This window comes from Pavona decussata, unplaced genomic scaffold (genome assembly GCF_977016875.1).
Source record: "Pavona decussata unplaced genomic scaffold, jaPavDecu1.1 SCAFFOLD_215, whole genome shotgun sequence".
Taxonomy (NCBI): Eukaryota; Metazoa; Cnidaria; class Anthozoa; order Scleractinia; family Agariciidae; genus Pavona; species Pavona decussata.
Window position 1 is genome coordinate 2,246,715 of NW_028145620.1, and position 14,689 is coordinate 2,261,403.

The 14,689-nt window shown below is 38.2% G+C and overlaps 1 protein-coding gene across 1 annotated transcript; it reads left to right on the top strand.

Annotated features, from left to right (window-relative positions):
• Positions 1–533: 533 nt before the first annotated feature.
• Positions 534–1,841, top strand: LOC146459981 (perlucin-like protein). Its single transcript, XM_085088856.1, has 2 exons — positions 534–824; positions 1,005–1,841. The coding sequence occupies exons 1-2, from the start codon at positions 596–598 to the stop codon at positions 1,436–1,438; spliced, it is 663 nt and encodes a 220-aa protein (XP_084944982.1). The 5' UTR covers positions 534–595; the 3' UTR covers positions 1,439–1,841.
• Positions 1,842–14,689: the final 12,848 nt, after the last annotated feature.

Consider the following 14,689-nt stretch of genomic DNA (forward strand, 5'->3'; position numbering starts at 1 on the left):
TGTAAATACAATACAATTATATGTTTTTAACTAAAGTGTAAAATTCGTCCTTTCTCTAAAAGACAAAACTAGTCAATTAGACGATAAACTGACCTACACTGGCCAAATGTCCAATGCTAATGACAGTTCGATACAGATCTGGACACCAAACCCTTGTAATTAATACCTCAATACATTCTAAAACTGAAATGTCATACGCTATAATCTAAGAATATTCACAAGAATATTTTCAGTCTAACATCCGCAGAAAAATAAGAATATTCATCCTGGGCTGGAAAAACAACATTCTTAAAAACACACAAAAAAAGAGTGTATCACTTTAAGGTGGTTCCTGTCTCGCTTTAATGTCTCCTTTTTAACGACTGCTATGAACTTATCCAATATAAAGCCTTACTGATTAGTTTTGATCAGAAAATTAATTTTCATCGAATGAATGATGTTTAATAAACTTCGACTTGAAATTGTTCTTGTTTTACTGACTGTAAACGTCAGCTTTATTCGGCACCGCTAAATTATTGCATTATCAATCCAAAAGTCGCACACGTCTGTGTTCAGCAAACGCATCACTGACCAAACGGCTTCAATTCCTTCAAGCATGCTTCGAAAATCGAGCTTCGTTTTCATCGTTTATATCTTGGTTTCAATTGGTTTGGCAAACGGCAAACCTCAAAACGGGAAGGTTAATAACTCAGTCCTTGGTAATAAGCCGCCTCAGCCGATGGATCAAACGTTTAATATCAACAACTGGGGTCTTGGAAAGGTCGACCGAAAACTATTGACCGACATGAAAGACAAAATCGACTCTCTGTATGAGAAATCTCAAGGTAAGCGAATGAATGACAGACAGTAGTTTTACAAAATTTCAGAGTTGCGTTTATTCCGTGTTAATTGAAATCAATTGGTTGTCTTATTGGAGATGATATTTTCATTGATTCAAAACTCTCCACATGCCCGCCAGCATGCCAAGGTTTCGAGTTAACTCGAACGAATTTCTCTCTTAACAGTTTGTCGAGAAGACGGATGGGTTCGCTACGGAAATTCACGTTTCCTGATCATCAACATTCCAACCTTGAAATGGAGCGACGCTCGGAGAACCTGTCAGATGCTTGGCGGAGACCTGGCCATAATCAGATCTGCCGCTGAAAATACCTTCATATTTAACTTGGTCAAGAAGCAGAAAACGCTCACAGCATGGGGTGCGTGGCTTGGTTTCGTCCGCAAGGCCGACAAAAAGTTCTACTGGATTGACGATACTCCACTGAGCCGAGGATACACTGCTTGGGGGAGCGGGGAACCTAACACATTGGCAGAGAAGTGTGGAAACATATTCGGCACAGGAATTAATGCGGGGAAGTGGAATGACCTACTCTGCGATTTAAACCCTGCAGCACATCTGAAATATGCCCCGGTTATTCTTTGCCAGAAAAAAGCGAATTAAGTCGGCTATTCGTTTGCATTTTCAATATAAACTCGACGCGGTATTTTAAGCCATCAACACGGGGCCTTCGCTTTATGTATAGTAGTTGAACTGTTGGGTGAAGGGGAAAATAAAAATAATTAATGGCGGTTTTGTAATCGGCTGTGAACTGTTTCCAGCGTATAAGTTCGCAATTTTTTGCTGTTGGGTGAACAGAAAAATAAAAATAATTGATAGTGGTTATGCGTATCTGTGAACTGTTTTCAGCAAATAAGTTCGCAATTCATATTGTTACTCCGGCTTGGGTGAATAGGAAAATAAGAATAATTGATGGTGGTTATGTAATCTGTGAACTGTTTTCAGCAAATAAGTTCGTAATTTTTTACTCTTGGGTTGAATAAAAAAATAAAAATAACTGACAGTGGTTATGTAATCTGTGAATTGGTTTTAGTAAATTGGCTCGTAATATTTGGCTGCATGTAAACTCTGTACAAAGACAACATTTTAGACTACTAGGAGTTCGTTCAAGTTCATTTTAGAGATGACGGAGTAAAAAAAGTTTCAGTATTGTTACCAAACTTGAAAGAAAGTTCTACGCCCTTTCAAAATGCAGTCAATTTGATTTGTAAAGATTTATCAGGATCTAGTTGTTTTTATAAGTTGCGAGAGAAAACAAGAAAGACTCAGTCGCAGTTGAAAATCCAATGATATACTTCTGGCGATTATCGACAAACGCTATTCTCAATCGACTGACTTTTACCATAAAAAATTTCACGGAAAAAGCTGGTGGATTTCCCGTTCCACTTTATATCACATCCGAATCTCAGGGATCCTAGTTTCCTGGTTTTACTGTGCGGCTCCTCCATTGCCGCGCGGTTTCATTTTTATCCTTTCCTGTTTAGTTTTCTTTTGGTTTTGACTAGCCCGCTGGTGATTCTGAACAGAGAATAACTGACAATTGGCACTTTTCCAGTGGCCTTACTTTCAGGCAAAAGCACCGACTTTCGCGCAGTCCAATTTTTTGCGTTTTTCCGCGATTTGAGTAGTTATAAAGGGAGTAAAGAATACTCTCTCCTCTTTGGTGAAGCAAAAACACCCGGTTTGCGTGCTTATTTTCTATTCTCACCGACCTCCGCCAACATGAAATTTGACTGCGATTCTTTTCACTTCTATACATATCACATGTTGCATTTAGCGTTCAGTTCTCTGGTTTATTCTGACATTGTCAGCTAATTTTCTTTAGAAAATATGCACTGATTCTTTTCTTGTTTGTCCGTCAAATCCGCAAAATCTGAAGCCTAAGACTGTGTCTTCTTGCGTTTTTAATTCAAGGGAAGCTATTTCATGCGCTCAAAACATTTTGGCATAGGCCGTTACCACGAGCTTACCCGGTTGACGTGTTTTTGTCTCTTCAGTTGCGTGGCATGGCTCCCTTGTCGAGAGATTCCCATGAGAGCCCCACCAAGAGAGCCAGCTCGCAAGGGACCTGAAACACCCAAAAGTACCTTTTGGAGGTTTGCTAATCAGTGCTGTCTGATACGCTCATGATAATTAAGGTCTCACGCAAAACACAGTCCATACACACCCGATCCATTTTGAAGCTGGCAAAAGTATGACGCTAAAAATATGATCACTGAGCCGGCCTAAACTGAGGAGCGGATTGCCCATCGCTTTGCATTGAGCCAAGCAGGGCGCGAGGTTATACGGCATTTTTAAGGAAAACTAATCAGTCGGCGTACGAATAAATTCCTCAAACACATATTTAGTCTCTTTACCTAAATGTTTTAGTTATCAAACACAGGGCCTCAAGACCCGAGAACAGTCATGCCAAAAGTAATCTTCGAATTTCCGCATATTTGGGACTACTCATTTTATTTCTTGTATTTCTGTTTTGTCCTTTGTATTTATTTTGATATGTCCAATAAAGCTGATTAAAAAATATATCTACTTGTCTGAAATATTCCCCGCGACACCAAAACGAACTCCTTCTTCCATTGTAGCTTTATTGAAGTCGACGTAGGTTGAGGATGAAACATGTAACTTCCCAACCTAGTAATCGGAAGGTCTTAGGTTCGACTCCTGCTAGGAGCAGTGGGATTTTCTTTTTTCGGAGTATGCCTGTCACTGAATAATACATCCTTCTCTTTACTTACAGTTGTGAGGTTATGTGATATTTCGGCAATCTTCTTTTTTTTTTTTTTTTTTGAAATTGAGAGACTAATTCTAGACGATAGTAAAAGTCAAAAAATATAATTTTCTTCAGCTTTTCTTATATTATTTTTTATTTCAGTCCATATCAATTCCATCCCTGTTCTCTTTCTATCAAATACAAAGCTATACAGTCTCCCTCTCTCTTTTACCAGTAGCTATTTAAAACTTCCGCACAATATCTTGCGCAGCTTCTCTCCAAAAATCTCTGTAAAAAGGAACAAGATTCAATAGAAAATTAAATACGACAAAACGTATAACTAATCTCATATCCAACAAGCGCGAATGGAATAATTGTTTTATTAAATTCTCCGCGTTTGGGCATTGCTGTTGAAGTTTACCGAATTTTTATATTTTAAGAAAAAAATTTCTTTCAAATTTAAACGACCGGATGTTGAGGCAACCTCCGACCAAAGCGCGCGAAACCTAATGATCACATGACACGCGCAGCGCTTTGCAAACGGAGTTGAATGAAAAATCGAAGGCGAAGAAAATCGGACCCAGTCGGACATCTCAAATTCAAGAAACGTTTAAATGTACAAATTATAACCTTTCTGAGACTAGCATTCAAGTGCTTTTGAAGTTCCAGCTCATCGAGAAGCGTAATAGTTGTGCACATTTGAGCAAATGTTCTGCTGTTTGGTGCCGAGCGAAGGAAGAGATCAGGGCAAGGACGGCTTTTATCGTGCTGAACTGAATTCCTCGCGGACGATTTAGCACCACCTGAAGTCCTCGTAAATTCGTAAGGCAGGCATGAAGCTCTTCCTGAGAAATTTCTTCGATTGGCTTTACCCTCTTACCGCCAGGGTTTGCAAGCCATCCTGAAATTTTTGAAGGTAACCGGTTGTTATTGTTGTTGTTATGTGATCTAAAAAATCGTAAAATCTTGCAATTTTGAAGATTTTAAAGGAAACTTCAGAGATACGTACCATTAAATAGTGTCATACCGAACTTTGTGGCTTTTATTGTTGTTATATTGAGATGGCACTGTTTGGTATTTCTTTCTTTTCCTTTTTTTTTCTACATTTTTCCGAAGAAACTTTTGCTTCCCGCCGAAAAAAAAAATTAGCTTAGTGACACCTGGGGCTTTCGTTTTCCATATAAGGTCAAACTACGGTATATGAGCTGATAATCGAGATTTAGTGAACCAATCAGAACGCTAGAAATCCAATATCTAGCGAGAAATTTAATAATTTTCATAATTAATAATTTTCATTATTTCCGAGTTTTCGGGAAAAGTCAGGTCATATAGAGTGTCAGAAAAGGCCAAACACAGGCCAGAAAGGCCATAACCAGGCCTGAACGGCCAAAACCACGCCAAAAAGGACAAAAGGAGACAAACGGGCCATTTGTAGTTATGTGTCTTTATTATATGGCAAGGTAGTCTTGAGGTAAATCCGCGCGTTCTGATTGGTTCTTTCTTGGTCGGGATTTTACCATACGGACCGTTTCCGTGGAAACGGTCATAAGCCGTGTATTTTGTTTAGGACAAGCGGCAAATTTGAAAATTTGCAGCTAAAACTGCGAAAAGAAAATCTGAAAATACTTCCATTCTTTGCAAAAGAATGATTCCAACATGGACGAAAAAGAATATCATTTACAAAGCAAATTTTACTATCCTAAAGATCTAGAAACCTCTGAAACAGGCATCAGCGAAGGCCACGAAGCCATTGACGATTTCGTAAACAAACAGAGAAGTGAAAACACAAAAGGAAGACGTCTACTAATATGATCACACTACTCCGTTTTATTGAAGCTAATGGCTTAAAAATAGTCAAACAATTGAAAGCCTACCTGCGTCCGAGCTTGACCACCTTTCGTCAATTTTTTTTTATGTACGTACGCAGGAAAAGGTGAAAACGAGCCAGCAACACATATCAAACTTTGTGTTTAATTTTTGGTAGACAATGGCACTGGATTAACTTCCTTTTATGACCTTTTATGGGCATTTTTATTGTTTGCAGCTTTGAGGCTCTTTTGTTCCTAGAATAAAAGCTTGAAAGAACCGACGCTTAGCAAATTTGCGACCGCGAGATTCAAAATCTTCGTTGATGACCAGATGTTGACAATATTACCCTTCTCGGGGGTGGGATAAGGGAAATGTCGCTCAGAACAACGACAATTTTACCGGGGTACGGAAGGGAAAATTTGTTACATGACGCGCGGGCTGTTGACGTTTCAATGTATTTCCCTTCTTCGCGCAAACCGGCGAATGTGAACGTTCAGAAGCACGCTAAAAGGGCTAGGGTTTGTATTCTAAAATACAAATGAAAAAGCGCAAAACAACTACAAGCGAGACGCAGTCATCGGATAAGAAACTGAAAATTTATGAGAAGTAATAAGGATTTTTTTCTGGTTTGCGGCAATAGGCCAGGTGCTTTTAAAGCCAAAGCCGCTGCGAGGAAAGTAGCCTACCTGCAGCGAAGAACTACCGTATATAGTTACGCCACTATTAATTATGTGCAGTAGTTCCACTAGTGTATGTTTAACTTGAACGCTTTCATGGCCGTTGTGCATTGTTTTCTCGTCTTTGTCTCTTAATCGTCAACAAATTATTAATTGACAAAAACTTTACTTTCAAAGTAGAAGCGCGTGCCGCCAACGTTTGTCAAGTCTTGCACGCAACATGAATGAAATTCTAACGATGACCTTTCTTCAGCTTGTTCCGCAAATTGCCTATAGAGAAAAGTTACCGACGTATAACATTTTTTTAGCGCAACTGAGCTTCTTTGAAATTCGCGCTTAGTTGACTCCATTGTTTTCTTGTTGTCATAGATGGTCAATGAGTACTAGTTATGCTAATGCTAAATGGTTACAGAGACGCGTGCACTTGACAACAATCATTCCGCTATTGTCACTTGACACTGAACCATTTCGCTCACGCAATCAGAAGAGATCGTCGAGAAAGAAGAAGTTTCAGTTTCTAGCAAATGTTTTCGAAGTTTAAGATAGAGAAGGCGCGAAAATCGCACCTATTGTTTTACCTTCAACAGCAATGTTTACTTGTTTCAATAGACCAAAAAATAAAAAAAGCGAAGCCTAATAATAGCTTAAGTAAACCCGCCTTTTCGCGCACTCTCGACATAAAGCGGTGTGTCTTCATTGTATTTCTTCCATCCTTTTCTTTCTTTATTGAGTTGTTTTTAGCAGTGAAACAATTGGCGAAAATGCAAAATCGCCGTTTAAACGTGAATAGGTGCAAAAGAAACACTTGTCTTCTTGCCTTTCGACAACAGTCATGATTTTCGTTCATCGTTTTCGTAGATCCAGACGCAATTGGTTAAATAATTATTTAGCCAAACACGAATTTTAAACAGAAGTCATTTTCAAAGTAGCATAGCGTATAAAGAATATGAAACTGAGATAAAACGTAGCAGCCGCTGTATATTGCGCTGAAAACTGGAAAAGTTTTCCAGTTTTCAGCGCAATATACAGCGATACTTATCTGAGAAGAAATATCCACTCAACATACTCAAGGATGACGAGTTTGAAAAATCGAGAAGAGTTCTAGCTGCGAAGCACAAGTCACTAGTTCACGAGCACGACGGAAGAAACAAATTGCAAGCCGCTCAGGCGATTGACGAAAACGAAGAAGATGCTCTATTTGAGGCAGGAGAATTCGGCGACTCCAATACGGTTGCACTTCAAAGAACTGTGTGGTGGTTTTTATCCCTACACTTGGGTTTCCAAGCCAGAGATGAGAGCGATGAGGACGATTGACTTAATGCTGCTTCTTTTAAAGTTGAATGTGTTTTTCACAGCAACCTTTTCTCAATACTTTGTGATGGGCTTGTAATTAAAGTTTCGACGAAACCAGTTTGTGAGTTTCAAAAACAAACCGCAGCTATTAAGATTTTCGTCAAATTCCGCTACAAATCGTTCTTGAAGTCTTTTCTATAATCAAGATGATTACATGTAAACGTTCAGTAAATGCGTCATCAAAAACACGGCACGCGGGAAACCCTTTGAATTCAAGTGACCGGAGATCGTTTTTATAAATAAACAAGTTTGCTCCGAGTGCCATATAATAAACTACTTACTAACCTAGCTTGCACGAGCCGTACTGGGGAATATTGGCCCTCAGTCGTTTTTGTACGGACCTCGCCGCGCTCGGTCCGTACTGCCTCGACCTCGGGCCAATATTCCCCAGTACGGCCCTCGCGCTCGGTTAGTAAGAGGTTATTATTTTTCTCAGACACACGCGTGGGTGTCGCGCGTATTTGTTTTTTGTCTTTTCTAAAAAGACCTCCGAATGAGGATTCTTTAGCTTAGAAATTGTAGATCCTGGAGCTTGCAACTAGTCAAAGGGCTTTCGCCTTCCGTGGAGCAAAAGTCTACAATAATTTATCGAAGCATTTCAGAGACAAGGAAAGTCTTAGCGTTTTGAAAAAGAGACTTTTTAAGAATCTTTTTGATTCATATATCTTTTTATCGTAATTTTTTTCTCTACTTTATCATCTAAATTTAATTGTTTTCATTATTATTATTTTTATTTTCACGTATGGCGGAATAGCCTCCAAAGGGGAGCTATACAATGAAGTATTTACGTAATCTCGTACCCCGATCTCAGTCGTCGGTTCGGGAATGTCGAAATGTGAGATCTGGTAAAGTTCGATATAACGCCATTTCTGGTTGGTTACCAGAATTAAGAATGCCTCATTCTAATCTGCTCTGTGATTGGCTCTTTCCTTCTGTGTTTGGTTTTCGCTCAGTTCGGGGAAGAAACAAAAACACGGAAAAGTTTTCGCTCCGATTAAGATTGTCATGCGACGTTTTAATACATACATGCCCTTTGTGTGGGGAGAGAACAGTGAGAAATTGTTTTTTCGGAAGACAACAGCGACTTTAGCCGAAAAGAGTTTGCAGTAACGTTCAAACGGCCTTGCCAAATTACATGTACACAAGTTTCCAACACGATGGATATAAGCTTGCTTACTTTTGGGGATAAAATGGAGGTAGGTCATATATTTTTTTTTTGGTATTTCTTGACAAAAAATGATTTTTTTTTAAATGATTATTTATTTAGTAAACGCAAATTAATTTCCCCAAAATACTTTACCTTGAGTTCCTGAACACGCGCGCCGCATTTGCTAGCATATTTTCAGTTTTTGTCTTCTGCTAAAAGACTATTTTCCTTCTATAAATTGAACTGGACTTTGAGTAAGAGACTTCATAATATAATATTAGTCCTTTCAGACCAGTGTGCTTATTCCTTCAAGATCCATACAACATCTCTCATAGGACTTTGGAGAAATTGATAGAGTGTCCACACAATATTATTATTCATCTGCTGGTGAGATCAATATCCCTCCCACCCCTCAGCTAAGAGAAATGAAAAATGTCCGACTTATGACCGCCAAAATAATAGTAATGAAACCCGTACTACAACAGAGAACACCTTGTCTGAACCGATTAGGGCTCTTTATGTAAGTGTAGTTAGTTTAATTTTATCCCCTCTCTCTCACCTACTGAGTTAAAAAAAAATTTGGATCCAAAATATAAAACTAGCCTTCCTCTAAAATAAAAATGGGGACATTGGTTTACATGTCTGCACCACCTAATGTTTTGCAGGTCTATGCTTGTGATAGGCTTTAGAAAAGAAGTAGTTTTAAAAGGAGGACATGCCTCTTTGGATTTGACATCACTTATAGTTTTTAGAATCTTTTTGCCATTGTTCTTTTCTTCAAGATAGGGGAATTTCTCCATTATTTTATCATTAGTATGGAGTCCTTGAAGTACTAAACACACTTCATTTACTACTTCCATTGTTAATCCTTAGCACATTCTCTGATACAAATGGTTATTACTGGCCTCAGTTTCTCCTTTATTTCTTGTTAACTCTGCCTTAATTTCTTCCACCTGATTTCTAGGGAGAAGCAAGTTCCTAAAGTTCCTATCAGTGATGTGAATATCTTCAAGGGCTAAAACAGCTGGACACAGCTCAACACATAATTAAGAGCAATGACAGTCATTTCGGACAACAGATATCACAACAGCTGCATTTCTCACACAAAAGCCAAAACCAAAGTGGTTATAAGCAAAAATTTTCCCCTGCACAGATTTCTGGGGTATTTACACTAATCTGTCATGATGGGTTGCATTTCTTCAATATTTGCACCAATATGATTGTTGTTAAAGTAAAGTTTTGATATAGCAGGCTTCCCATCTCTTCCACTTTCTTGGAAAAAACTTTCCATGGTTTGCGGAAGACCAAAATGAATAAATTATTATCCTTTCAACACATCGAGAATCAAACCCCATTCCCAAAGATTGTGGCAAATAATATTTATTGTCAGTCTGTATAAGAGAATGAGACTGAGCCAAAAGTGCATTTTGAGGAATTTGGGGAGTAAGGTAGAACTGGTGATCCCCAAGCTTTCCACCCAAAAAGGCACCCCCAAATCCACACAGTACTAATGATGAGTAAATAATAGGCTGACAGGCTTAATTTTTGACATTGGTGGTGATAAGTTCATCTGCTATGGGCGAAAATATGTAATCAAACTGGTCAACATTACTTTGTGTTAAGATAGGAGGGCCTTTGTAGTACTCCATAAATCTTTGATATTCAAACTTTGTATGATTGTAGTTTGGTTGTTTTTCTGTTGCTGTTGTTGTCATGACAACAATCTTTGCTGTAGGGAATACTGAGGAAAGTGTTCCTCGTTTGCTGTACTCTGAAGTTGTGCCCCCTGAACAAAGATGCAATTAATTAAGAAAAAGCTGTAGTCATTCACTGGGATGTTGTTATTCTTTCCATTAGAATAAGACAATATAATTACCAGAAAATGGATAATGAGAAGGCTGAATAAAAAGGGATTCTTAAGTAACTAAGCCCTTTTTGACGCATGGGGTGGTGGAAGGACGAAGCATAAAAGAAGCTGCGATAATCACCAACAATATGGCTCTGTATTTATTAGCTTTTAACCTTTAAGCCTCCGTGTCAACATACAGTTTCTCCTTACTGGTCTCTACATGTCCATTTTTCATAGTAGCATTATAGGGAGGTTGTTGAAATATCAAGAAATTTCACCACTGGTGATCTCATGACCTCTCCTTGATTGTGTATTGATAAATATTAGGAGAAATTTTGATACTGATCACTACTGGGGCTTAAAGGTTCAAGGTTCACTGCTCTGATATTTTTGTGTACTTGTGTGAAAAGTCCTTGAACATAATTTTGTGTTGCTGGTCTTAATATTAAGAAAAGTTAGGACCTGACATGGGTGCAAATATCAATACAAGAAAATTTTTTTTGCTCAAGGAATTGGCATCAACAAGGAATTTTCATCCAAGACAGACACTGTTTTCAAAGTTTCTTTTCCCCACCACTTCTCTGCAGTGGGTTTGTGTCTGACAGTTTGATTAAATGTTGTTTCCTGGCTATGGAAGGCCATGGTTAAGGAATACTTAGGAATTCATAGTTACTGAAGATCAGCTTACTGTGAAAGCTGTTGTTTTGCTGCAGAAATGGGTGACAGTTCATTAGAACACACAGACATGCACAGGAAAACAAATAGTGGAAATATTTTTTTTATTTGTTTTCTATTTATCTGGCATTTGCTACTTTTGTGAGCCCAAAAGACCTTCACACCTTCCTATTATTATTGTTATTATTTTTTTTTTTTTGCTGAAATCAAGGATCCCATCAGAGGTGAGTGCCCAAGCACCAAGATAGCTGCTTTGGACATAAAGAACCTTGTATTATTCTTAGTGTATCATCCTCTATGCATGTACAAATAATGCAATGCTCAGTACAACAATGATTATTTAAGCAGCTCATTGTGCCTTGCAAATCAAATGCAGATAATGACCTTTGTTCTTCATATCAAGAGTCAAATATTATTGGACTTGTGTATTATGTGGTTCTAATTTTCGAGTCTGTGGACTCCTATGTGTAAAATTATAACCTTTATTAACTTGTCATCAAAGAAGCAGTCGAGGGGGCATGTCCCCTAAACTTAACATAAATTTCAGGTGAAAACTTTTCAAGTGTTATGTGATAAAAGTAAATCAAGAACCACTGAAATGGAAAGCTCATCACTACCAAATAAAACTCTAATGGGAAACTCATAGGGACTTGCTCTGTTTGCTCACAGGTTGCAAGTAACCAAACATTCTTCAGATCCCAAATCCAGATGTGGTACCTCCATTTCCCAAAAGAAATTCAAACTTCCATTTTTGAGAATAAAAAACCCCCTTTAAAACAGCAAGGGTGTACTCGGTATTTTAATGTTCGACATAATTGGGCGCCTACCATTTACATGGACAGGTCTTTCTGGTTTGCTGGTATATAACCAAGACAGTAGCATGGTGTTAGGGCTAGGATGGTTCATGGTTCATTTATTTCACACTATTTACACAACATTAACATAGAAAGAAAAGTATTACAACAAATGATTACAAGATAAAAATAAATACAGTACAAATTATAAAATGTGTGTGGTGGTCAAAGAAGCAAAGGCTTTCTAGCTGACCACCACCTACTTTTAAGTAAACAAAGAAATGACACTGAGCTTTATTGAGATATTAGAAAATGTAGGAAATGTTTGTAGAGCCTAGGATGTACAAGAGAGAATTACATTTGTGTAAATTAAGGTATGTTCGAGACATACTGAACCAAGCAAGAAATTTAAACAGGACAAGCTTAAGAAGAAGAACAAAACAATAAATAAATAAAAACAAAAAAAAAAAGCAAAAAAACAACATACAAACAAACAAACAGCAACAACAACAAACAAAAAGAAAGGAAAAGGACAACACATCATCAGCAGCAGCAACAGCAGCGACAACAAATATCAAAATATAAGCAGACAATTATTATTATTATTATTATTATTTTTAACTCTATTATTATTATTAGATAGTTACATACTATTATATTTGATCATTAAACAGAACATATATTATTTGATTGACAAGAGATCAGGTGGGCCTTATAAAGTTTCTTAAACCTGTTAAAAGTTTTTGTTTTTTTCAATGCCATGGGGACAGTTTCCCATATGACAGAAGCAGAGTACTTAAAAGTAAATTTGCCTATGTTAGTTCTAACTTGTGGTCGGTGGAAATTAAGCTTGGCAGAATTTCTGGTGTTATAGGAGTGGACAGTTGTTAGGAGGAGGCACTGTTTAGCTGGTTCATATAAAATTATATTATTACAGTGACCTTGAGCTGTGTCCTTTGGCCTGTAAAAGAAACCTGCCGCATTTACACAATTCATTTGGTTTGGAAATTTAAACCATTAACTTATGGAAGAAGGAGAATTTGTGTGACCAAATCAGCTGAAAGACTACAAAGAGAAGAAATAATTTTTACGTATCACTGGTAGACCACAATTTCTGAAACTTTGCAAATGAAAATATGACTTTCCAATGCGAAATTTAACACCAAGATGCCAATCAGTAACTCTATTGTGCCTCATCTACAACAACGACCACAACATTTTTCTGATAAAGCTTCGACAACAAAAACTCTCTGCACTGTCTGTTGCTACCTTTACCTTGGGGTGCACAAAAATTATGTGACATTTCCCTGCCTGTAAATTACAGTATCTTCAATACAGTTACCATCTAAGGCGAAAACTGGTACAGCTTACTCCGGTTGACTAAAGTCTTTTTAATTGATCGTCGATAAGCACGTTGATCTTGAGTGGAGAAAGCACAATTACGATGGATTTGTTCTTGGAACAGTTTTCATTACAAAGATGGTCTAGATGGTCACAAAGGGTAGGAACTAATCTTAGTAAAAAAGTGATTTACCGCGCTTGTTGATTGCAATCTCTCCTGTTGCCTTTTTCGTTTTGGTTTAAGTTTCAAGTTTTGTTGTCCTCTCGACCGAAGAACGTTCCGAAGAGCACCCTCGAAAGCGAAAACCTCACCAGGAATGATCACAGTCACGAGCAGCACGGTGGACAAAGGATGATGGGCAGGCCCCTATTCCGGGCCTCAAATCGAACTTTACCAGATCTCCCCTCCGCCTGATCGTGGGAGATCTGGGTACGAGATTAGTATTTACGTATGTACTATACCATGACTGCCATAAGTTAAAAATACAGTATGACATCATTGATAAACCTGTCCAACCAGTTCGTAACCTGTTGGTAAGACTAAACTAAAATATGACGTCATCCTATAATGAGTGATCAAGACAATAGGCCATGACGTCATCGGTGTTAATTTATTCCCCCTCAAGTAAATGAGATTCCCCCTCAAAAAGGGGGACTAAGACAACCTTCCTAGACTAATACCGGGTGTGTATGGAGTGTGTTTTGCGTGAGACCTTAAGATTAATTATCATGAGTGTATCAGCCAGCACTGATTAGCAAACCTCCAAAAGGTACTTTTGCGTGATTCAGGTCCCTTGCGAGCTGGCTCTCTTAGCTATAGTGGGCACTCATGGGAATCTGTCGGCGAGGGAGCCATGCCAAGCTATGCAACGTACACTGGGTAAGCTCGTGTTTATTATTCTATAATGTTTTGAGCGCATGAAAAAGCTTCCGCCCTCGAATTGAAAACGCGAGAAAACACAGACTCTAATAGCCTAAGGCTCCTGATTTTGCAGTTTTGACTGAAAAAGAAGAGAAGAATTTGCATATTTTGAAAAGTAAATAAACAGACAATGTCAGAATAAACCAAAGAACGGAACTCTGAATGCAACACGTACATGTGATATGTATAGAAGTGAAAAGAATCGCACTCAAATTTCATGTTGGCGGAGGTCGGTAAGAATTGAAATGAGCAAGGGAACCGTGTATTTGCTTCACGAAAGAGAAGACAGTATTCTTTACTCTCTTCCATACTACTCAGATCGCGAAAAAAACGCCAAAAATATGACTACGCGAAAGTCTGTGCTTTTGCCTGAAACTGAGGCGAATGGAAAAATGTCATTTGTCAGTTATTCTCTGTTCAGAATCACCAGGCTGAGAAAAACCGAAGGAAAACTAAACAGAAAAGGATAAAAATGAAACGCGGCAATGGAGGGGAACACACTTAAGCCAAGAAACCAGGATCCCTGAGATCATGCAGATGTGATATTAAGTGGAAGGGAAACCCACAGGGGAAGAGA

Coding starts and splice junctions, on each gene's coding strand:
- LOC146459981 (XM_085088856.1), top strand. CDS start 596: ATGCTTCGAAAATCGAGCTTCGTTTTCATCGTTTATATCTTGGTTTCA. Junction 825..1,004: donor TCTGTATGAGAAATCTCAAG/GTAAGCGAATGA, acceptor CTCTCTTAACAG/TTTGTCGAGAAGACGGATGG.